The sequence below is a fragment of the Azolla caroliniana genome, unplaced genomic scaffold (genome assembly GCF_043228905.1).
Source record: "Azolla caroliniana isolate FFs.n. ecotype wild unplaced genomic scaffold, voAzoCaro1.0.p SCAF_6, whole genome shotgun sequence".
NCBI lineage: Eukaryota > Viridiplantae > Streptophyta > Polypodiopsida > Salviniales > Salviniaceae > Azolla > Azolla caroliniana.
In genome coordinates, this window is record NW_028230441.1 from 8,057,063 (window position 1) to 8,079,711 (window position 22,649).

The 22,649-nt window shown below is 36.2% G+C and overlaps 3 protein-coding genes and 1 long non-coding RNA gene across 8 annotated transcripts; 2 read left to right on the forward strand and 2 right to left on the reverse strand.

Moving 5' to 3' along the window:
* The first annotated feature begins 263 nt into the window (after positions 1-263).
* On the forward strand, positions 264-3,499 carry LOC147862953 (uncharacterized). The gene is made up of 3 exons (XM_087320912.1): positions 264-1,240; positions 1,895-2,064; positions 3,051-3,499. Exons 1-3 carry the CDS (start codon positions 314-316, stop codon positions 3,175-3,177), a joined length of 1,224 nt encoding a protein of 407 aa, XP_087177038.1. The 5' UTR covers positions 264-313; the 3' UTR covers positions 3,178-3,499.
* Positions 3,500-6,720: 3,221 nt separating this feature from the next.
* LOC147862954 (nudix hydrolase 16, mitochondrial-like) lies at positions 6,721-9,315 on the reverse strand. 3 transcript variants are annotated; one of them, XM_087321717.1, is made up of 6 exons: positions 9,154-9,315; positions 8,736-8,945; positions 8,119-8,230; positions 7,658-7,741; positions 7,236-7,382; positions 6,721-7,092 (listed from the first exon to the last, which is right to left on the reverse strand). In XM_087321717.1, the coding sequence occupies exons 2-6, from the start codon at positions 8,864-8,866 to the stop codon at positions 6,925-6,927; spliced, it is 642 nt and encodes a 213-aa protein (XP_087177843.1). In that variant the 5' UTR covers positions 8,867-8,945; positions 9,154-9,315; the 3' UTR covers positions 6,721-6,924. The 3 variants fall into 3 exon arrangements, with proteins under 3 accessions (XP_087177843.1, XP_087177844.1, XP_087177845.1); XM_087321718.1 differs by having other exon boundaries at positions 8,736-8,953; positions 9,154-9,312; XM_087321719.1 differs by having other exon boundaries at positions 8,736-8,953; positions 9,161-9,305.
* Positions 9,316-14,227: 4,912 nt separating this feature from the next.
* On the reverse strand, positions 14,228-22,479 carry LOC147862955 (Leucine-rich repeat family protein). 3 transcript variants are annotated; one of them, XM_087320862.1, is made up of 18 exons: positions 22,341-22,479; positions 22,092-22,241; positions 20,488-20,626; positions 19,304-19,589; positions 19,095-19,226; positions 18,715-18,922; positions 18,468-18,614; positions 18,188-18,262; positions 17,448-17,519; positions 17,239-17,310; positions 17,055-17,126; positions 16,712-16,783; positions 16,130-16,201; positions 15,949-16,020; positions 15,702-15,797; positions 15,419-15,490; positions 15,192-15,338; positions 14,228-14,818 (listed from the first exon to the last, which is right to left on the reverse strand). In XM_087320862.1, exons 4-18 carry the CDS (start codon positions 19,508-19,510, stop codon positions 14,634-14,636), a joined length of 1,701 nt encoding a protein of 566 aa, XP_087176988.1. In that variant the 5' UTR covers positions 19,511-19,589; positions 20,488-20,626; positions 22,092-22,241; positions 22,341-22,479; the 3' UTR covers positions 14,228-14,633. The 3 variants fall into 3 exon arrangements, with proteins under 3 accessions (XP_087176988.1, XP_087176986.1, XP_087176987.1); XM_087320860.1 differs by having other exon boundaries at positions 15,702-15,845; positions 22,341-22,478; XM_087320861.1 differs by having other exon boundaries at positions 15,702-15,845; positions 19,095-19,223; positions 22,341-22,477.
* LOC147862956 (uncharacterized) lies at positions 14,989-15,326 on the forward strand. Its single transcript, XR_015529918.1, has 2 exons — positions 14,989-15,026; positions 15,072-15,326. It is a non-coding gene; the product is annotated as an uncharacterized LOC147862956 (long non-coding RNA).
* Positions 22,480-22,649: the final 170 nt, after the last annotated feature.

The following is a 22,649-nucleotide window of genomic DNA, read 5'->3' on the forward strand; positions in this document are numbered from 1 at the left end:
TGTGGTAGGTGTGAATGAATGAATGAATGACTGTAGCCCTCAGAAGAAGAAGAAGAAGAAGCATAGGGCAAAGGCCAAGATCTTTTTCTGCACAGGGAACCATCGCCATAGCTTCCTCCTCCTCCTCCTCCTCCTCCTCCTGCTTCTGCTCCACCCCTTAGAAGAAGAAGAAGAAGAAGAAGAAGAAGAAGAAGAAGAAGAAGAAGAAGAAGAAAGCTTTCCTTCAAATCGCCCATATCCAACAATCAATCACCCACATCTCTCTTCTGTCTTCTCCTTTTTTGCTTCCTCGTCCCTTTCTTCTCGCTCCACCATGCTTCTTCGCACCTCCTCTGCACCTGTTCTCAACTCTCTCTTCTGCCAGCATGATGCAGAAGAACCCTCGCAGAACCATCACCAGCATCATCATAGCTTAATTCACCCCTCTTCCTCTTCCTCTTCTTCTTCTTCTTCCTCCTCCTCCTCCGCTTCTTCTTCTTCCCTTCACCATCGCAGACCTTCTGCAGATCTCCATATCTTAGCTTCTTATTCTTCTTCAACTTCCTCCTCGTGTGATGCTCCTCCTCCGCGCTCTAATGCCACTTCTTCATCATCAGCATCAGCATCAGCATCAGCATCTTCTAACCGTATGATCAGAGCTCAATCTGAGAGCGATTTAGCTTGTTTCTCTTCAGCAATGGGCGCTCTTGCAGAAGAAACAGACCCTTCTTCGTTCCAAGGCTTCCATGGAAGCAAGCAATGGAACAGCAGAAGAAAGCTCTCTTCTCTTCTTCACAGAACCCCGTCGCTAGACCTTTCTTCTGCCGAAGATAGGTCGATCTTCAAAGATGAGGAGAAAATAGAAGACAAAGAAGAGATCGAAAGGAAAGAAGAAGGAATACAACATAGGTCTATTGTTTTGAGCGATGGAGAAGTGTATTCGACATTCCATGTGAGCTCCGGGGGTCATACTGTGGCATGTAATGCGAGAGGATGTAGACCATTGACAGAATCCGAATGCAAGAAACTCGGGTTTTTGAGCTTAGCCAGGGGACTTAAGGTTTCTGGCTATGGTGGTGGCCTCGATCTCGTCACTCCAGAAGAAGAAGAAGAAGAAGATCTGAAGGAAGATGATGAAGAAGATGATGATGAAAAAGAAGCTGCTTTCGCCCTTAATACTGAAGCTTATTACCAGGATATGTTGCAGAAAGATCCCATGAATCCTCTTTTGCTTAGAAACTGTGCGCAGTTCCTATCAGAGGTAAGTCTTATCTTTTCTTTCATTTGCATTTTAATTATATGGTTAGTATATATGTTTTTCATGGTGTTCCCTTCCATCTATTCTGAGGAGTGCTAGTCAGACCTCCCCTTTATATTCAGCTTCTATGGCTTTGAATCCATGGCTGACTGGAAAAATAATGACAATAGAAAATATATTTCCCTCCCATTATTCTCTCCCATTATGGTCAGTACTTCAGCTTGTTTTGATTCGAAGCTATAGATGAAAAAAAAAGAGGGAATCTGTAGATAATAATAAAAAATCGCCCTTGTACAGCTTTGTTCATTCTTTTCTTCTCATTCTATTTAGTTTCATGGTAAATTGAACTTTGCATTTTCGTCCCTTATCAAACAAATTTTTCTCTCTTTAATCATTCTAGAGCTTTGTAGGTATTGTATTTTTCCTAATTTGTTCTTTATTCACATTCTGTATTTTCTTTTTCCTTTTTACACTTTCAAGCTTATCATGTTTCACTTTGTCTTCACAACATGATTAGAAGAATTCTTTTAGATGTTTTTATCTTACTTACAGATAGCTTTGCTGTAATTTTCTTTACTCTTTTGAGCATAATACTCTTAGAAGGGTTTTTTTCTCTTTGATTGTTTTTCCTTAACCTTGTTTGATTTTTTGATGTAGAAAGGAGATCTTAAGAGATCTGAGGAATACTATGAGAGGGCCATTTTAGCTGACCCTCACGATGGAGAGGTTCTCTCTCAGTATGCCAAACTTCAATGGGATGTTCATAAAGATCAAGACAGGGCTGAAATGTATTATGATCAGGCAGTTCAAGCTGCGCCTGATGATTGGTTAGTTAATACATGTTTCTATCTCTTTCATTCTTTTTAATGGATTCATAAGTCTAAACCAACTCTTTAATTTGTCAATGTATTCGTAATCCTTACAAAGTTTTAGTAATTTTGGCCTATTGGTTTATGATATATTGCTCTCTTGGGTTATTAATCAGTATTAGAAATCTATGGTTGATATGGCTGCAATATATACATGTGATCTATGGTTTATATGGTTTATTAACCCGAATCAGCTTTTACTGATGTATGGCTTATTGACACATGCACACACATGCATGAGTCTAATGAGTTTATGGCTTGTCGGCATATGTATATATTTCAAGTGTTTAGGGTGTATATATTTAAATAAAACATAAATAAGTCTTATATCTCTCTGCCTTTTGGGTCTTCCTGTGTAAGCAGTATTTAGATTTCATGCCTTTTTGGATCATTTTTAATATGCATAACCGTGGTAGAATTTTTGCATCTGTAGCTTATTGAGTCATTGTTTGTGCGGCTCTCTCGGCTTGCACAATGACTCTTGATACCTCATGTTCTACGTGCATGTGATGGGTAATGGTATGCATGTTTTCTGTAGATTCATATTAAGTTCATGATAAATGAACATTAATTGAAGGTTCTCGACTTTAAGAATGTCTAATACATGATGTGCACGTTTAATATTGCTATTGAATGTGCTTATGCGTTTTAGATGCATTTGCTTTATTTAGTATTGTAGCTTAAGGTTCTCAGTCTTAGTAATATTTTTGCATTATTTTGCATAATGTCTTGTATCGTAGTTTATGGGTAAAGTAACCTTTGTGTTGAAGACGTACGCTCTTTGTTTATTTTGATTTCTTAATCCAATGATTTCATAGTTATTAAGTTGTGGTTTTTTGGATTTTAGTCGATGAATTAGTAAGTTTATTGTTGAAGATTATGTATAAAGCCTGTAAATAATTTGAGGTTTTAATCAAATGTTTTTTTTAATGTGTGTTGTGCAGCTATGTCATGGCTTCCTATGCTTCATTTTTATGGGATGTTGATGATAATGAAGATGATCTTTCAGCCTCTATGCCGACAAATGTCGGGCCTTCAACATTACCATCAACCTTGTTTGCATCCGCATAGACAATGTTTGGGTAAATTGAATTCAATTTCTCAACAACGTTAGCTGTTTTTCTCTTCGTCATAAGTTACGACGATAGGGTTACTTTCTCTTCGTAATAAGTTGTGATACTTCTAATCCACTAGCATTACTCTCAATTTTTAGTTGGTATGATGCTAGCATGGCCCTTATCCTAACCCTTATGCTAGCTAGTGTTTTATATAGAGGAGCGGTATTTTGCCAATGTAATTATTTTTATGCAAAGCAAGTTCTTTTTAATTTGATATCTGCCATTGCAATTAGTTTTAGGCAAACATTTTAATGGAGAAGTAGTTGGATTTCATTTTGTGAATGGCTTGTTTTTTAATTATCAATAGTGCTTTCGTCACTCCCATGGAGTAAATATAGAAACTTGAATATTCATCTTTTTCATAAAAATAGGTGGGAATATCGGAAATATGTTGGTAACATAGATAGAATCAGAAACATTTTGGTGGCATTCTATTCATAGTTGCTATAATACTTGTCAATGATCATATATATTTAAGTGTACTCATTCATTCCTCCATCCATCCATTAATTTACTTTCTCCCTCCCTCTCTAGTTTTTGTAGTCTTCATTATTTTCCATTTGCATCTTGTTTTATTTCTTGTACAAGTGCCACGCACATTTTGTATCATTGATTATCTTCTATGCCTAGTTTGGTCGATAGTAAATTGAAAAAGCTCCCGTCTCTCTCATCCTCTTTGTCTCTCTTCTCTTTCTGCCAATGTACTGTACAATCATGCACCACAAAAAATTGTAAAAAGTTGCTATGACCTTGGACATGTATCGCACAGGGAATATCTATGTCGTTTGCACTAAATCAGACAAAGGTCAAGAAGATTGTAGAGAAGGAAATTGGTATACCGACAAGCCTTTCATATATGACATGATTAACTTTGCTCCAATGAGTATCAAGTGAGGAAGATGTCGAGAGTCGTACGGTTCTGTGATAGACCCCCCATTACTGTAGAGCGTTGAAGACAAAGCAAAACTAATGAGATTGCATAATTGGAACATGCCACATAGATCCATTGGTAGCCTTCGTGTGAAGAAACAGATGTGTAGAAAGCTGTTTTATTTTTGCAAATCAAAAGCTACCATTAAGATTGCTTATACATGGTTTCAAATCAATTAAGATTGCTTTATTTCAGCATTGACTCCAATCAATTAAGTCCAACTGAAAGGATCATATACCTCTTTTGGATCAAGATGCACTATCACCATTTCTAGTTCAAACAAAATCCGTCACATAATCAATTGCCATTTATACTTCGGATATACACTTATTAAGCATATGGGAGTAACACTGATAAACTGTTTTACTACAGTTGCTTTTACTCTACCAATCATTTCATATATTCCTCCCAATGGGGATGTAATCCACCATTGATAAAAGAAACCATAAAATAGTAGAAGCTTAATTAACACTATCTCACATATCACTCGAATGCCAAACTTATAACAAATAAGCTAAAGTTCGCTTTCATTTAGTTGCTTCACATACTTCTTGACCAACTCATTAGTAAATCTGTCCCACCAAAGGCTATTTTCAACCTTTAGTTGAGAAAAAAGATAACATCACTACCACCTACCTGTTTGTAAAACCATAAGGCTCCAAGATCGCAACTATATGATGAGGGGCGTGGCCTTGTACACAACATAAGATAAAACTGCTTGTGCATGCCTAACATTCTCATGGACGTGAAAAAATGAAGCAAGAAGTCATAGAAAAGGATAGAATACAAATGTCCATCCACTTTAAGCCTAACGACTTTATATTTAAAGGTTAAGGTTTAAACATGTAAGCATTTATGATTTTGGTGAAATCAAGCAATAGTGATGAGGTTCTTTCCTCATTTAAGTTAGTTCCATGGTTTGAAATTAGAAGTTTTTGAAATATGAGAAGTAGGGTGAGAGATGCCAAGGAAGACATCACAAAAGAATCTCTTGTAAAAAGCTAGTAACCTATGTGCTTCTAGTAAAACAAAATGTTGTTCATAAAGACAATGTTATAATTATATTGAGAAGATTATCAAAATGTAAATTGTAGTTTTTAGTAATTTCTCATTTCTCATTACCATAAAGAATACAATGAACATCGTTACAAATCTTACACCTTGAATAGACAAAATTCAGTGGTAATTATTATAGTACAATAATCATACACATAACACTTGGCAGACTATCAACCACAAAGTCACACAAAACCATGTGGTTGGATAGGGTCTAAATAACTATAGTTTTGCTTCTTGCCCGCCACCAAAAGTAAGCCATGGTGAGGATGTTACTGACAATGGCTTACCCTGATGTTTAACATATAAACAAGCATGGTGATTCTCGTGGTGGCCAAATATCTTTTTAATTTAATCTCTCACATGACACGAGAAACAATGATTGAAACTTGAACCAAGTCTCCATCCATGTTTCGTCCATTTAAATGTCATGCATAATGTATGTTCATTTGCATTTTATACTACTCTTATCAATTCCCGATTGAAAGAGCTTAAAATGCATGCAATCTTTTGAATGACAAAAATCCAAATTTATGTACTTCTCTTATTCATGAATATAAATATTACTTCACTATTGTTTTCCCCTGTAAACTGAATTCCATTTTGAGTGTAGTAAGAGTGGGGTGAATATAGAGTGGTGCAATATTCACCCGTTACCGACACAAAATTAACTGCTGGAACAAAAATACATATCAAATACACAGATGGGAAATAGATGTGATTAGGACCCTCAACTTTGATTAAGCATGTGTAGGTGTGGTATGGATCAAGAAATATGGATAATAACAGTAATAAATGAGAGAAAACACCATGATTATGTAGAACAGTAACAAGATAATAAAAACCCACGTTGCTAGTTTTTCTTTCCCAAAATGCCCCAGAGTTTTGTTCACTTCAACACAGTAATTACCAAATAAATATCTCAAAGTTTTCATGCAAAACATGATCAATATATAACATGCAGCATCATTTGATAATCATGGTCACACACCAGCGACACCTCAACGACAGTCTATTTCACAAAAAACACTCAGAAAACCATCATCAAAATTGATGAAAATTGTGTTGGAAACAGTTTTTAGGTTAATACCCCTGCATTCCCAGATTATTATCAAAACATAGAGAATTGGAAGATTGATGAGTATACCAACCCCTCAAAACCAGAAATAACAGAATCAAGATAAGTTTATCTAGGGTATGATTCATCAAACTGGATTAGGCTGAAGTGCCTCAATTGCCATATCATATTCAAACTTACCCAGCTGTGTATTATCTTTGAGTTTCTCTTCCAGAAAAAATACCATGTAACCCTAAATTCGAAACCAAAGAACGCATTTCCTTACAGATACAATTGAGGATGCAAATATAATTCGTCATGTGCATGATATGATTGATGGCCATATGCCACACAGACAACAAATTGCGTAGTAAGTTCTTGAACTAATGGATCACTCACGCCATAGACCAATTAATATATGACAGACAAAGTCCAGAGACAACAATGAGTCATGACTAAGAATCCTTTTCCATTCGAAAACGACAAAAAAAACATTTACATGTTTCAACTCATCACGAAAATTCGGGAAATAAGCGATTCGGCTCAGTTCTACTAATGTCTGTGCACGCATGCATCTTGTAAACTAGCTTATGCATGGGCAAAAAAATAATTTTCAGCCAAACCTTGAAAGCCTCATTTAGGTTTGTCAACAAAATTTAGCCTTCAACAGGAAAATCAGAAGGCACTTCAACAGGTTCAGAGTTCATTTTATTTTCAGAAACAGATTCAGTTTTCGGCGCATTACTTAAATGGGAAAGGCACTTTTCCAATACAAGTTGCATCCACTCATATCGACAACTATCTATCGCCTCAACAGCGGTGACCTAAAGAATTAACAGAACCATAGGTATTGAGCAATAAATGCACATTACAAAGTTAATTATCTAACATGTTTAACCCATGTAATCACTATTCATAAATAGAATCATAGCACAGATTTCAATTTTCAAAACAAATTGTTACTTACCCATCGCCTTTCCCGAGCATGTTTTTCAGGCCATGAATCCAATACTTCTGTGACAACTAGAGCAAACATAAATGCTCGGCATAGACCTTCTGGGCTACAATCTCCCTGTTGGCGTTTGCTTTTGAAATCCCAAAACCCCAAACAACCCTGCATATGATTATATGTTCAAGGTTTCAACTGACGTTCCAAATTATACAAGTATATAATCAACAGGCGTAACATAAAATCAGGAAAAATGCTCGACAATATAAAAGGTTTACACATAATTAAGTACTTAATTCAGATAAGCAACACTTGCATGGCATTTGTAAAACCTTTTCATTAACAGAAAGTATTACCCACATAGTGTTTGTGTATGTATAAAAGGCACTTCATAATGAAAATCCAACAGAATCCAAAAATATCATGCTAAGAAAAAGAACCTTCAAATCACCACGAACACCAGCTTCTTCATAAGCTTCTCGACATGCAGCTTCCTCAGCTGTTTCATCCGTCTCCCAGCCTCCCTGTTAAAGGAACATAGGTTGTAATCATATTATAACTAAACATGGCTTATCATGCATCAATAGTTTTTCAAATACATGAACCATATTGTAAAGAAATAAGGGTATTAAAGATGCAATCTATAGATCAGGCACCCAAGCATTCTCATTAAATTATGAAATGTAAAATAAAACCTGTAAAAGAACTTTAAACATCATAGCAAAAATAACTCTTATGAGATGAGATGTTCGCCTGCGTACATGAGTGGTGAATATAAATATGTATGTATGTATGTATGTATGTATGTATGTATGTATGCTTGTGTAAACCTGTCTGTAAGTAAATATCGAATAATATATTCATAGTCAGAGAGAGAGAGAGAGAGACTGTGTGTGTGTACCTTAGGGAAAAGGAGTCCAGGTCCACCTTGTGTTGTGATCATTAGCACTTCAATGATTTGACGAATGTCACCCTTGCCTGAGCAGTCAGACCTATATCGAAAAGGTACACACCTGCTAGGAAATTGATACAGGCACATTAATCTCTCCTCTTATATGCATGGGATCACAGACCACAAACAATGTGCTTACTCTGGTGAAATTTAATGAGGATTCTTGTTCAGCAAACAATTCAAAGAGAATACTTGTCTTGAATCAAATCTAATGAGATATTACTTGTTTATGATGCATTTTAATCAGAAACACATGTTACAGGTGATGGTTTTCAACAATCTTAATGAGAGAAATTTTTTATTCTGATTATTTGAAACAAGAAACAAATCAATTCAGGTAAGATTTAAAGAGGAAAGGCTCGATTGCAGCGAATTTTGATGAGAATATGGCTGTCTCTGGTAATATTAGATAAGAAATGCCTTGTTTCTGGTGATCTACAATGAGAAATTATTTCTCTCAAGATTCTTAATGAGAAATTTCCTTGTTTTTGTGAATTTTAAGGAGACTGCTCGTCTTTATGTTGAGTAATGAATGAATGCAAAGACTCACGAAGATTCTCTCTTACCCTGCAACGAGTCGATATCCACGTTCATAACGCTGTTGATGGCGACCTGTTCGAGCCACCAGACTGTTCGAAACACCATTGCTTGAGGAAGCCCTAGGAATTTCACAGAAGGTGGCGACAGTCTCCTCCATGATGAAGATTGCAGAAGAAAAAGTATATTTTTCTTCTTCAACCGAACCAACGACCTTTCGTGGAATGATCTAACGCTTTCTGCTCTTCTAAAATACACAGTATGAGATTCTTTGTGAAAGGATAAGCCTAACTCTGTCTGTTTCTTTACGGATCTGAACTATCGCAACGAAAACTAAAGGAAGAAGTATATACGCTACGGGATTTTCTCAACTTAAGAAGACGACACAGGAATCTTCGAAATCTGAATATAGTTGAGCGATCGTTTTGGTAAATCTGATTTCAGTACCTGTTACGAGGAATCTGCAGGGAGAAACGACATGGGAGCTTCGGGACCTGGAGGGGAACGAGTGGACGGAGCGAGCATGATGGAGACGGCGATGGCGATGGAGGCGGCGGCGGCGGCGATGATGATGATGATGAGGGGCATGGCGATGGAGGGACAGGGAACTCCGGTGTGTTTTCTCTGTCGCGGATTCGAGCCCTAACACAGGAGCTCTGGGCCAAAGAAGGAGGGGGCGTATAAAACCAGAAACCAGAAACCAGAAACCAGAAACCAGGAACCAGAACCAAAACCAGGACCACAACCACAACCACAACCAGAAAAAAAGAGAGAGTTAAAATTAAGACAAGCGAGGAGCCCTATTATTGGAACAAACTCCTTTTTTTAACTAGCCATCGAGAGAGAGAGAGAGAGAGAGAGAGAGACTTCGTTGTGGCGATTGATAGTGCTAGAGAAGTCACGCATTCTCCGTTACCGTGAAGAGTGAGAACTTTGCAAGTTCGCATGTCATCATATTCGTCACTTGAATTGGTGTGCAAGGTGGCATTGATTTTGTAGTCATAGTAGTATTTTAGCTCCCTAGACGGGTTCTATACTTTGTAGTTAAGTCAGTCATGGTGGTGTTTACTTTCTTTCGTAATGAAAGCCATTATTTACAATAGAGTCAAATAGAGAGAGAGAGAGAGAGAGAGAGATGTCAACAAGATCAACCATGGATATCTGTGATGCAATATTTTATTGAGCATGAAGGATTGGTGCAAGGGAAAACAAAGATTCAAGCATCTTCGTGGTCATTGCTCAATGGAAGTATTCCTCTAAAGATTCGACATTCTGTATGTGGACAACATTTGGTAAGATCGTGGCATGATGCATTCTCTCTTTTTGAATGGAGACCATCAAGTGATCAAGAATATTGTAATTCATTACAAAATGAATTGCTTGTTTCTTCTCGAGTGTTGTTTTGGCATGGGAAAGAGAAGTTGAGGGTAATGTTGGCAAAAAATTGAATAAGCACAAACTTTTCAAGAATTTGCTCTAAACTTTGGTTGCACTCAATTCAATCGTTTATTTTTATTGGGGATTGTACATTTGGAAGATGTGGTTGATAATGAATCTCAAAAGTTGTCGGATATTGGAGATGTCAAGTGATGGTTATGTATTCCCCCAAATTATGGATTTATTTGGGAGAAATAACAAGATATACCATTGTTGCAAGGATCTTTGCCATTGAAAACAAATTTTGCACCTTGGGTGGATTGGCGGTTACAATATGGTACACGCTTGTTATAGGTCACTACAAATATATTGTATCATCATGTGATGGCATCATTATCTTGCCTATCTCCTAAAGCAGCGATGTTGTGGAATGTATGTAAGTCAGATGCAAGGTGGTAGAAAATATTACAACCTGGTTGACATTCCCAACTACCATTTCGTGTAAAGGTATTCATATGGAGAGTCATGATTAGTGGGCTCCCATTAGGTTCGGCCTTAAAGAGACGAGGACTAGGGTTTGGCACTTGTTTCTTTTGCACCGTTCCATTAGAGGATAGTACACATAGGTTCATTAAATGTCCTATAATGTGTACCATTTGGAAGTACTTATCGAACATTTGGCAAGTTTTAACCCGTTGTTGTTTAAGACCTCAACAATGGGTTTTTTCGCAATATGTTCAAAATGGTTCAAATGATGAGATGGAGATATTGTTCCAATTTTTACGTTACTGGGGTCAACAACACAATTGGAATATGCGTAATGCTTTCATGTTTGATAATAGACATGGGGTGAAAGCCTATATAAAGAAGCTGAAAGGTATTCTCATGTAGAATTTTTGGATGTTAGAGCATGTGGGGATCATTTCCTCAAATGCATATTCAGGTTTTTTAATAGCATTACAGGACGTCCCTCTCCCTACATAGGCATATAATAGGTAGAGGAGACTAAGAAGTGTTGTAACTAAGTGGATTTTACATAATTATAGGACATCCCTCTCCCTACATAGGCGTATGATAGGTATAGGAGACTAAGAAGTGTTGTAACTAAGTGGATTTTACATACAATTAATATAATTCATTCTCATTCTCATTCTCATTCTCATTCTCTCTCTCACTCTCACTCTCATTCTCTCTCTCTCTCTCTCTCTCTCTCTCTCTCTCTCTCTCTCTCTCTTATTGTAATTAGCTTACCCTAGTGGTAAGTTGTGTGTACTAGTAACACTACATCTTGGGTTTGAAACCTAATTACCTCACCTCTCTATTACTTTATAGATATCTCTTATTTTATTAGATGCCACTGTGGAATGTAGGGGTTGAACCCATGACCACCTCTCTCTCTCTCAACTGACCAACCCAACCCAACATGTGAACCTGGTGCTGCCCGGTCCGAGAAATTGCTCATCCCACCCATTTGATTCACATGCGAAAAACTTCTTTAAGGGGGTTTTAAAGTCCTTCAATATATGTGTGTTTGCTTCTTGTTCTTTTTTTCCAAAAACAATGTGTGTTTGCCATTGCCTCCCAACTAGTTCAAACAAGGGAAACATGTTCACCCACAACAATCCAAAAGTAAGGCTATTATACTAGAGATAAAATAAATGAAATAGTCCTCGTTCCCTAATATCTAAGGATTTCCCTTACAAACAACGAGGCTTTCCCTTGGAAAGGTCTTTCTAGGGTGGATTGAAATTCATTGAAAGGAAGTCATAGAAATGTTTACGCTCTACTTTTGTAGCACGACATCAATTAGGAAATGTGAAAAATGTTTTAAACTTTCAATTCCTAAATATATATGTAGTCATTATCATTTATACAAGTGGGAGTTAGTTAGGCAAAATATTCCATAATCCACAACGTGATGGGTAGTTAGTTCCAATTTCGTTTTACAATCATGCTCGATGGGCCTAAGAGCGGTATGCTGAAATAGATGACAAATTGATATGAACATTATGAAATGAATTATGTCAAACTTGGAATGTCCAGCTTAGAACATATTATGATATAGTATATGAATTGCTAGAAAATAAACAATGATCTACCTAGCAACTCCAAAGGTGGTATGAAGAATGAAAATGCCCTAATTGAGGTAGGTAATGTATTAATCAGTCCACTTCGTTAGCATAGCATGAAGGAAAAACTAATATTCTAATTACTTTGAATGTGAATCATTCGGCTATCTATTGCAACAATTATTAATTGATCTTGAGTGGCAAGTTTTCTAGAAGGTTGACCAAGTCACAGATGCTTAGTTGATCTTTTCAAATGATCAACCACATTGTGAATGAGACACAGACCGTAGGGAGGTAATAGTGGGGAATATCAGACAATGGGCGAAAGCCCGATCCAGCAATATCACATGAGTGAGTGAAAAACGTTACGTGAGTGAGGAAGGGCAATTCCGCTTGCAAAGCTCTTTCATCGAGCACATGATTATGACAAGACTCGAAGAAGAAGCGGCGGTTAACTCCGCGCAAGTAGCCACGGTAAGACGGGGTGTAGATTTTAAACTCGAAGACGAGGAAGTTGTGAATACAATCAAGCCCTTAAATATACAAAACAAGACCTAACAAAGGGAGCTTGCTACTTGTCTTGCATATATTGCTACTGAACAACATCTCAAGCTCCCCTTCAAACACATAAGGTTAGGCCACAATTAACTCATGTTCACATAATGTAGTAATCAATGATCAATTATTGAAATGTGAATGTCATTCACTAATCGAAGAAAGAGCCTAAAAACTAATAAAATGGAATTGTTGTTGAAGAGCATATATAAACATGTAAGGGATTGCATTTCCTCTTTACGTAAGGGATCTAACTATTAGTGTTTCTAGCCACACTCTTTATGTGTTTGTACGAGCCCTTGATGCCAAAATATTATTATTTTTAATATAGTGTGAAAAGGCTCACTTATATGTATTACATATGCATGTATATTCACTTTTAAAAGTGACTAAAAGAACTTATTTTTAAAAGTGACTAAAAGAACTTAAAGGGCACAATTTTGTTAGAGGGTTGAAAATAAATTTCAAGAACTTATATTCCACTTCTTTGCCTTTTCCATTAGTAATTTTCAGTACATTAATTAAACACCAACATTTATTAACATCAATCCTTGGTGGTTTTTGGTGGTCTTTTTTGCCTTGTTGGTTGGGTTTAATTGATTTTACTCTTGCATAGTACTCTAATCTATTTAAAGTAGAACTTTAGTGTACAAAATTTGCCCATTGAAAGTGAATTGTTTCTAGACTTGGTCTCATGGTTTTTTATCCCTCCGTAAGGGTTTTCCAAGTTAAAATTTGGTGGTGTTCTACATGAGTTTGTTGTTTTTCTTAAATACTTCGCACAAAACAAGCTTTCTTTCCTAGTAACTTGTAAAGTGCTTGTCTAAATCCTAACACCAATAAGATCCCATCACAATGCAAAATCGATAATGTTAAATAAAGTTAACTTGCATCCTACTTCAAAATAGTATGAACACCCAAAAATGCGAAGGAAATTATGATTCTTGGGCATTAAATGATGACAATTTGTTGAGCATGTTCCTTGACTAACATCACAAATCAAATCTCTTTCACATTGATGCCCCATCAATAATTTTCACTAAAATTATTTGCCATAGAAAGATATAGATCCAATTGCCTAATTCAATTCCACTTCAAACAACATGAACGTCATCAAAACAATTTGTTGAACATGTTCATAGGCCAATATAACCAATGAAACATCTTTCAAACATGAAGTTCCATGAATGCTTCAAGTAAACAGATATCGCTAATTTACTTTATTTACAAAATGTGATGTGTCAAAAAAAATTGCTTGTATTCTGAGGAAAGACTACAATAAAGAGTTTATCCAGTTCGCATCAATCCATAGAAAAGACCACAACAATCTTCTTACAAAAGAGGATGTCTTTATGCATTCGGCAGATAATGAGCATTACTTCTATGGACACACCATGAAATAAAAGCTGCACATCTATTGTTATACCTTCAGTACATTTACATATTTGTGGTAAGACATTGTTATATACAAACAGATTTCACAAATATTACATGAAAGTATGTCTTCCTTGTCTCTATGAGAAGTACTAAACCACCTATTTATAAAGAGAATATCTAAATCTTGGAGAATGTAGGGTATTACTAACAAGATGGCATTAGGTATACATACATGCCATGATATAAAAAGCTGAACATCTATTATTATATGTGCATAGCATTACTGCTATATATATGTAATCATATAAAGGTGACCAAATGGCATTAGTTATCTGTACAATATATACGCTATTATATACAGCAGTAAATCCTGCGTGACCTCCACGTAGATGGCATTTGCTTTGTGAGCGTATATATAATATGCCATGATATACACATCTCTAGGATATTTACACAAATGGTATATTTACACTTGTTTAGATACTCGTATGCAAACAGTTTCACAAATTTTATATGCAAAGATATATGCCTTGCTCACTGCAAGAGATCTCACCGCACCCTTATGACAGTGAGGTTAGGAAGCGATGAAACCTGCAACTTTGCAACCGCTGGTAGTGTTACTTCGCATCCTTGCAGGGCAAGAGAGGTTAGATTATGGAGAGGAGTCAAATGGTGGAGACCAGAATTTGTGATCTTTGAGTTAGAAATATTCAAAGACACAAGGCTAGTCATGCCTGCATAAACAAATCTCATTCTCACTCAGTCTCTCTCATCACTCGTCACTCATTGCTCACTCTTACCCCCATCCCTTGACAAACACAGGCATATGCAAGCAATAACACTGCTTAAAAGAAGCAAAGGAATAAATAAGCAAGATGATTATGACAATGATGATGCATCACCATCATCAAGCCAGTAAGATGAAATATGGGACCTAAAAAGGTGATACCAAAAGAGTGTGGAGATAGATTTCTTTTTCCTCCTGAGAAGTCAAATATGGCACCAAAACTGAATTATTTTCAATTAGTCTGTGTGAACTTCACAATTGAGAGTGCACATTGTATCTCTATGAGAAAAAAAGACAACGAGCAAGAGGGAGACAGTTACCACTAATGATCTCCAATGCATGGTCTGTAAGATGAACATTTTGTGATAAGTTCAAAGAAGTCATCGCTGTGAGATCCTTTAGGTTTTTTACACCAGTGTCAGTTATCCATCCTCCACACAGCTCCAACGACTGAAGTTTCTTGAAATCTGATACACCATGTATGTGTCAAGTTGTGCTAGAATAATATCAAAATGCATATTTAAGCAAATAGGAAGTTTAGACATACATTTGAGGCATGTTGTGCCATAATCTGTAATCTTTGCTCCGAAAAGATCCAAGTGCTTCAAATTTGTCAAACCTTCAAGCCAAAATATGGCAGTATCAATGATTTCATGATTCCTATACCAATATTATATTCTTTAAAAGCAGTCAATCCTAGTGCAGGGTGCTGCAAATACTGCCTATATGGGGTAATGCGTCAAACATACCCAGAATGCTTTCTATTTTTGGCCATCATGGAAAACAAAATCCTACACGGGATATCTTGTAGATTGATAGAAGGCTCTTACGTGTAAGCACACAAAGTCCTGCATCTGTAACTTGCCGTGTATCAAGATTTAAAGCAGTAAGAGAGATTAACCCAGCTATTCTCCCAAGACCACGATCTGACACACTTGTGAAGGATAGGTTCAGATTTTCCAGCTTTTTCATGGCTGAAATATAAGACAAATAGCTTAATCCCCGTTCTTTGGAATGCATTACATTATGTTCAAAAAATGGCAATAGTTAGATGTAGAAACACAGGACAGTGTTTACCAGATATAGAAAGCAGACCACTGTCAGCCACCTCGGAATCTGAGAGATCTAGATTCCTCATATTTATCATACCTAAAACATCATCCAAACATATTAGCCACTGTCAACATATCATGATCCCAACTATACTAAGACAACAGGGATTCCAACATTTGACATATTCACAAGGGAAACTAGCTACCTTTCAGATTTGCAACCCCTTGATCTCCAATTTTGCATGAGTCTAGATTGAGCTCCTCCAAATTCGTTAAACCTGGCAGAAAATAGAAGACTGCAATCAGATATTTTTATATACCCACATATTTTTCCATTAGTTTACTCAAGCTTACTTCCCCTTTTACAGACACCTCTCTTAGTTAATCTTAACTATTGTTTGGCCAGATACTTTTCTTCCAGTAAGGAAGACGTAAGTTTTAATAGTAAATATTTCAGCCCTTTTTCTTGCATATACCATTTTGCAATCAAATCCATTACTAACAATGTGTTTTCCTTGCAAGGTCACTAAAACAGTCAATCAATGAACATATAAAGTTGCTTAAAGTTAAAATAGTGGCACAAAAATAAAAAAGTCGTCCAAAGAACTTTCCTTGCCCACCAACATAACATATCCCAGTTCCTCCAAGCGTAGACTCAATTGGGCAGTTTCAAATCTCTCGATAACTCCCAAAACTTATTCCCATCTCTTGATCCCAGAGGTCAAATGATGTTCCTAGGCATGTATATCATGCTTCGATAGGAATGTGCAGTTTGATAGAAGAAATACCTTTCAAGTGAACCATTCCTGCATCACTTATATCATTGTAAGCAAGATTCAAGCCCTGCAAATTCACCAGATCTGCCGCAAAGCCAAAATCAGAATGATTCATCACCACGGTGTGCTAGTTATAGTTATAATTACTAAGAAGCTAACCAGGTGAACACAAACATAAGCATCAATTGACATCCACGGTATTCCCTATATTATCAAGCCTACATCCTAACAAATAAAGGTGGCAAGCGTAATACCAACATGTAAATAATTTCAGGAACTACTAGCAGCAATGAATATGAACAAACCCTAAACCCTAAACCCTAAAGTTTTTCTAGATATGAAAGATTGTGATTACCTTTCAGCTTTTCTAAGCCAGTATTGGGTAAATTACAGGATTTGATGTTAAGATAAGTCAATAAAATGAAACCTGAAAATACAGGCATAAGTATCCAAAAAATCAATAAAAGTTATACCATTGAGATGCTAACAAACATTCAACTCTTTGCTAAAAATTCTGTATTCATGGGAAGAAGAAATACCTGCAATAGTCTCCATACATGCTGAAGACACATGGCATCCCTCCATATGGAGGACTCGGAGCTCCTTTAGACCTAAGTAATTTGCATAAGCCAAAATTTACATGTGAAGTAAGAGACAAGTATTTTCAGTATCAACTCTAGATATGCTAATATTGAATCAATGACATGTCCTAGTTTAAAATGTAACTTATATGGTTACAGAGAGGTACCTTCGAGGAAGTTGATGCCAGGATCTGTAACTTTAGTTCTTGATATTTGCAACTCTTTCAGGGTCAACATTCCTGCATGAAATAACAGCCTCTATGAGCAGAAAATTAATCTGATCCGCTCAGTTATCATCTCAAAAACTATGCAGCACAATTTAGTGTGATCCCATATAGACACTGATCCAAGTTAGTTACCCTATATCTATGCAAAATCCAAATATGGAACAAGTAATCAGAAATTCATCCACAATACAACTTATTATTTACAGTCAACAGATAAGGCAAAGCACATACATTTAGACAAATGGGCTACTCTTCCTAACTCTGGGATTTCAAGCTCATTTTACCATCTCATGTAATGAGTGTGCCGTATGAGCATCATGTAACCGAGATTATGGAGTCAAAAGTAGGCTGCACAGAGGCCCATCATGGCCTAGCCACTGCAGTACTAATCTCTCTAGATTTCCCTTGTTATATTGTTATTTATGCTTAAGTCCATGTTTAGGGATCTCCATCCAAACAACGTAAATGCACTTATTCTAAGTTCTGGACTCATACTCCTATTTCTTGATTCCTCTGGTAAAGATTAAGATTTCTTCCTCTCTCTTTGTACATAAATCTAGATTTCTTAATTATTTATTTATTTGTTAAACATAAACAAATAGGAAGTCGGTAGGTTGACTGAAATGATAGATTAAGTGCAATCAATAAAATATAATGCATTAGTACGTTTGCCATTTTACCAGAAAGTGCTTTCATGTCACGGTTTTTTATACAATTACACCATCCCACATTCAATCGTTCAAGCTTCGTGAGACCTGTCAACATTGAAGAGATTTTATTTTATTTCAGTTAATGTATTTCCATCAGTAGCAATACAAAGATACATTGATTTCATGAAAGCTGCAGGAAGTAAATATGGAGTAAACATAAAGCAGTATGATATAGTGACCTGCTAACTTTAAAAGAGAACAAATTCCATAATTGAGTAAACGCTTGTTTGGCTTACACAATAATTACAACCTTTTATATGATAAAGCCCACCACTTATTCTAGAACATCTCTCAAGGTCCAAGTCCTTCAAATTCATCAGCTCAGCCAAATGGCGCATTCCTGCTGAAGTGATTGCATTGCATCTTCTGATGCTTAGGCTTGTCAAATTCTTGAAACCTGATCGCAATCATGATTACACAACCATTGTAAAAATGATACTTGATTGAATGAATATAATTGAGTAGAACATACAATAGATAAGACTAGAAGGAATAACCTGGCAAGTAATCCAAGCCTCCTTCTGAGATATTATCACAATAATTTAGATTCAAAATTTCCAAGTTTCTGCACTGCTGAATGAATGCAAGACCAATATCCGAAATTGCAGAGCTAGACACGTCAACAGCCAATAATGATGGCCCCTGAGACCCAATCACCTTTAACCAGGTGTCATCAACCCCAAAATATTCACCAAGAAGGATATCCTTCACAAAAAGTAGATTCAACAGCAATATTAAGTAACTTAAAATGGAACACAATAACCCAACAAAAGACGGCACAAAACATCGTGTCTTGAAACCAAATTCTGGACTTTTATACCAGATAACTTTGACAAATTTAGATACAGAGAGAGGAGACGCTAATTGGATAGTCTACCTGTATGCAACAATCCTGAAAAGCCTTGAACAAGGATATGTCAAGAGATTCATCCCGAATCAATTTATTTAGAAGCTGCTGGCTCAGATCTCTTGGAAGCATGACAAAAGAGCCATAGTTTCCTATACTCTGCTAATCATAAAAGCAAATACATGAAGTGAGAAAGGAACAAAATGGAAAAAAGAGCACCTTAACTATCAGTATCTTACCTCACATGCTTTCTGGACTGATAGCTCAAGAAGAGATGGGATTTTCATTGATGAATCATTTTGTATGTCCACATGATTGTTGAATGAAGATGGCTTATGTGGCCATTTAAAGCTGTGGCCACTGCCAAAGTTTGAAGACACAAATCTTTGGAATTCATCTCCATCATTCTCTTGCTGGTTCCTCTTCCGTGAACAAGATCCTCCCATGAGATGCTTTTACAATGAACACTCCAGAAACGTTGTAAAAACTCTGTACACTTTCACTGCTTAACCTTGCAAAACAAACCTGCAACAAAACGTGACCAAGTTATGTAGCTTCAATCAATATATGTAGCTTCAATCAATATAATACTTTCGACAATTCCTTCCTCAATGGTGAAAAAATGAAGAAATATTACTTCATTTCGGAGTTTGTACTCGGAAGTTCTTGAAACAATGATCAAGTATCTTCAAGAAAGAAGCTTTCTAGCATCCACAATCACCTTCTGACTGTGCCAATGCCAGAGGGCATCATTTACTTCCCCACAAGGTAATGATTTTCATTTCACTATGGCTTATGGAGTTCAAAAACTTAAGAACACAAAACGTGACCAAGTTATGTAGCTTCAATCAATATATGTAGCTTCAATCAATATAATACTTTCGACAATTCCTTCCTCAATGGTGAAAAAATGAAGAAATATTACTTCATTTCGGAGTTTGTACTCGGAAGTTCTTGAAACAATGATCAAGTATCTTCAAGAAAGAAGCTTTCTAGCATCCACAATCACCTTCTGACTGTGCCAATGCCAGAGGGCATCATTTACTTCCCCACAAGGTAATGATTTTCATTTCACTATGGCTTATGGAGTTCAAAAACTTAAGAACACAAAACGTGACCAAGTTATGTAGCTTCAATCAATATAATACTTTCGACAATTCCTTCCTCAATGGTGAAAAAATGAAGAAATATTACTTCATTTCGGAGTTTGTACTCGGAAGTTCTTGAAACAATGATCAAGTATCTTCAAGAAAGAAGCTTTCTAGCATCCACAATCACCTTCTGACTGTGCCAATGCCAGAGGGCATCATTTACTTCCCCACAAGGTAATGATTTTCATTTCACTATGGCTTATGGAGTTCAAAAACTTAAGAACATGAATAGTGATGTCAACTGTCTTGTTTAGGAAAATCAATTTTTATACCTTCAAAGTTCAGCCAACCATTCCATATAAACTCTGCATCTTGCCTTGGCCACTTTCAACGAAAATTTCCCTCCACTAGCTTCTTTAAAAGACTCCATTCAGTACCATCAGATGAATTTAATGTCTTCTGCTTTAATTCCTGCAGAGAATGGACTTTTTTCCTTATAAGTTTTCAGAACTTTACAGCATGATACCTGAAACTTATGTAGAGCTTATAAAGGTTATCAAAATTATGAACTTTAATATCCTCAATCTAGGTTTTCTCAAGCCTCCACAAAAGTGGATCAATTATATTGCCATTTTCTTTTCATTTACAGATTTTTCATCTGAAAATTTAATGGAGCTAGGCAGATTTATGTAGTTACAAATTCTAAAACTTCAAAAATTTTGGGCCTGGACTTGGGAAAATTTGCAAGTGTAACATTTTCCCTTCATTTGACATGTCATAGAACCATACTTTTCACTACTTCCATATGTATACCTATTTCCTGTAAAGGAGAGCTAATCAATCAAGGCAAATGGGTATGGTGGAAGAGTTGGGGCAAACTCAAATTTTGCGATACTTGGAATATCAAGAACTAGGAACTCGGAACTTGTAATTGGGGTACGTTAAGCTTAGTTAAGTACAGCATATGGTGTTTTGGGATCTGGCGTCTGAACCCTACTTTTTAATGCATCAGTACATGTTGCTGTATGGTGATCAGAAAACTGATGCAATTGTGAATTCCAATACTTTGGAGAATATAAACGTTTTAGGTTAGGAAAATTTAAGAATTTGAATTTAGAAATTTGCACATTGACCATGTTATTTGTATCTATATACAGAAAGTGGACAATATAGTGTTTTTCCTGCCAAAAATATGAAAAAACAGCATTCTGTATATCTTCGGCCCTACCTGAATTGGTAAATTTTTATATGTTCCTCTGCATAAACTGCTTTTTACACACTACATATGCAAAAACATCAGCTCATTTCCATAAATTCCATATTTTTTTGAGCCCACACACGATAAAACAGAATCACAAATATTGTTGACCTTATCTAACCAGTAAAGTTCTGTTTTTTCCTCTACATAAGAATTTGTGTTTCACGGAAATTGTTAGGCAAAAATTAGGTACAAGCCTATTTGTTGAATTTGCTGCTAAAAAAGGAACATAGAGAAAGATGACGAAATATGTCAATTTTTTATTCCCTGGTACATTAGAAAATGAACAAAGAAGCAATGGGTGAGAAGAGACAGAATCTGTTTTATTTTCCTGCTACGTCAAAAACGAAAGTTCAATAAATGGGATGAATAAAAACAGTCTACTGTTCTATTTCCTGCTACGCCAGAAAAAACAATGATATTGTTTTATTGCCTGCCCACGAAGAAATGAAACAAAGAAGCTTAATATGGTGGAAATAAAACAGTTCATTGTTCTATTTCCTACTACAAGCGGAAAAGAGATGAAAAACAACACGGTCTGCTGTTGTATTTCCTGTTGAATACGAAAAAGAGATGTACATGAAAAAAAATAGACTAGAATCCATCAAACGAAGGATTCCAGAGACTAAAAACTATTTGAAAATCGATAGAGTAGAGTAAGCAGAAAGGATAACATACTTTTCCTTCATTCTTTGTTGATTCCTTTATTTGCTCGACCTTTCTTTACTTCTCTCGCTCATGGTTCCTGTATTTCTTTGCTCGTTATTCGTTTCTTTTATTCACACATCCGTTTCTTCTCTCCTTCCTTCCTTCTTCCTTCATTACTTCCTTCTGACAGTAAAATTATAATGGAATAAACAAAGGAAAGGAAAGAGGAGAAGAAGAAGAAGAAGAAGAAGAAAAGGAAAAGGAAGGACGATCGATCACCTGTTTCGAAGAGAATCTAATCAGGGTACTGTTGGAGGCAATAACACCGTGCATATCCATGGAAGATTTATGTTCATCCTTTTTTCTTTTGAACAGTCGGATTGCAATGAAAAAACAATAGAAATAGAAGAAGATGAAGATGAAGATGAAGATGAAGATGAAGAAGAGGATCGATTATACTGTGCGAGGGAACCCTAATCTAATCAGGGTACTGTTGGAGGCAATAACACCGTGCATATCCATGGAAGATTTATGTTCATCCTTCTTGCTTTTGAACAGTCGGATTGCAATGAAATAACAATAGAAATA

Bases quoted from the DNA above. Each gene is read 5' to 3' on its own strand.
- LOC147862953 (XM_087320912.1), top strand. From the start codon at position 314: ATGCTTCTTCGCACCTCCTCTGCACCTGTTCTCAACTCTCTCTTCTGC. The intron at 1,241-1,894 runs GTAAGTCTTATC...TTTTTGATGTAG, and splicing joins GTGCGCAGTTCCTATCAGAG to AAAGGAGATCTTAAGAGATC. The intron at 2,065-3,050 runs GTTAGTTAATAC...TGTGTTGTGCAG, and splicing joins CAAGCTGCGCCTGATGATTG to CTATGTCATGGCTTCCTATG.
- LOC147862954 (XM_087321717.1), bottom strand. From the start codon at position 8,866: ATGGAGGAGACTGTCGCCACCTTCTGTGAAATTCCTAGGGCTTCCTCA. The intron at 8,231-8,735 runs GTAAGAGAGAAT...ATTTCCTAGCAG, and splicing joins GGATATCGACTCGTTGCAGG to GTGTGTACCTTTTCGATATA. The intron at 7,383-7,657 runs GTTCTTTTTCTT...AATCATATGCAG, and splicing joins GTGTTCGTGGTGATTTGAAG to GGTTGTTTGGGGTTTTGGGA.
- LOC147862955 (XM_087320860.1), bottom strand. From the start codon at position 19,510: ATGGGAGGATCTTGTTCACGGAAGAGGAACCAGCAAGAGAATGATGGA. The intron at 19,227-19,303 runs GTAAGATACTGA...TTTTATGATTAG, and splicing joins CAGTCCAGAAAGCATGTGAG to CAGAGTATAGGAAACTATGG. The intron at 17,311-17,447 runs GTACCTCTCTGT...CAAATTACTTAG, and splicing joins TGGCATCAACTTCCTCGAAG to GTCTAAAGGAGCTCCGAGTC.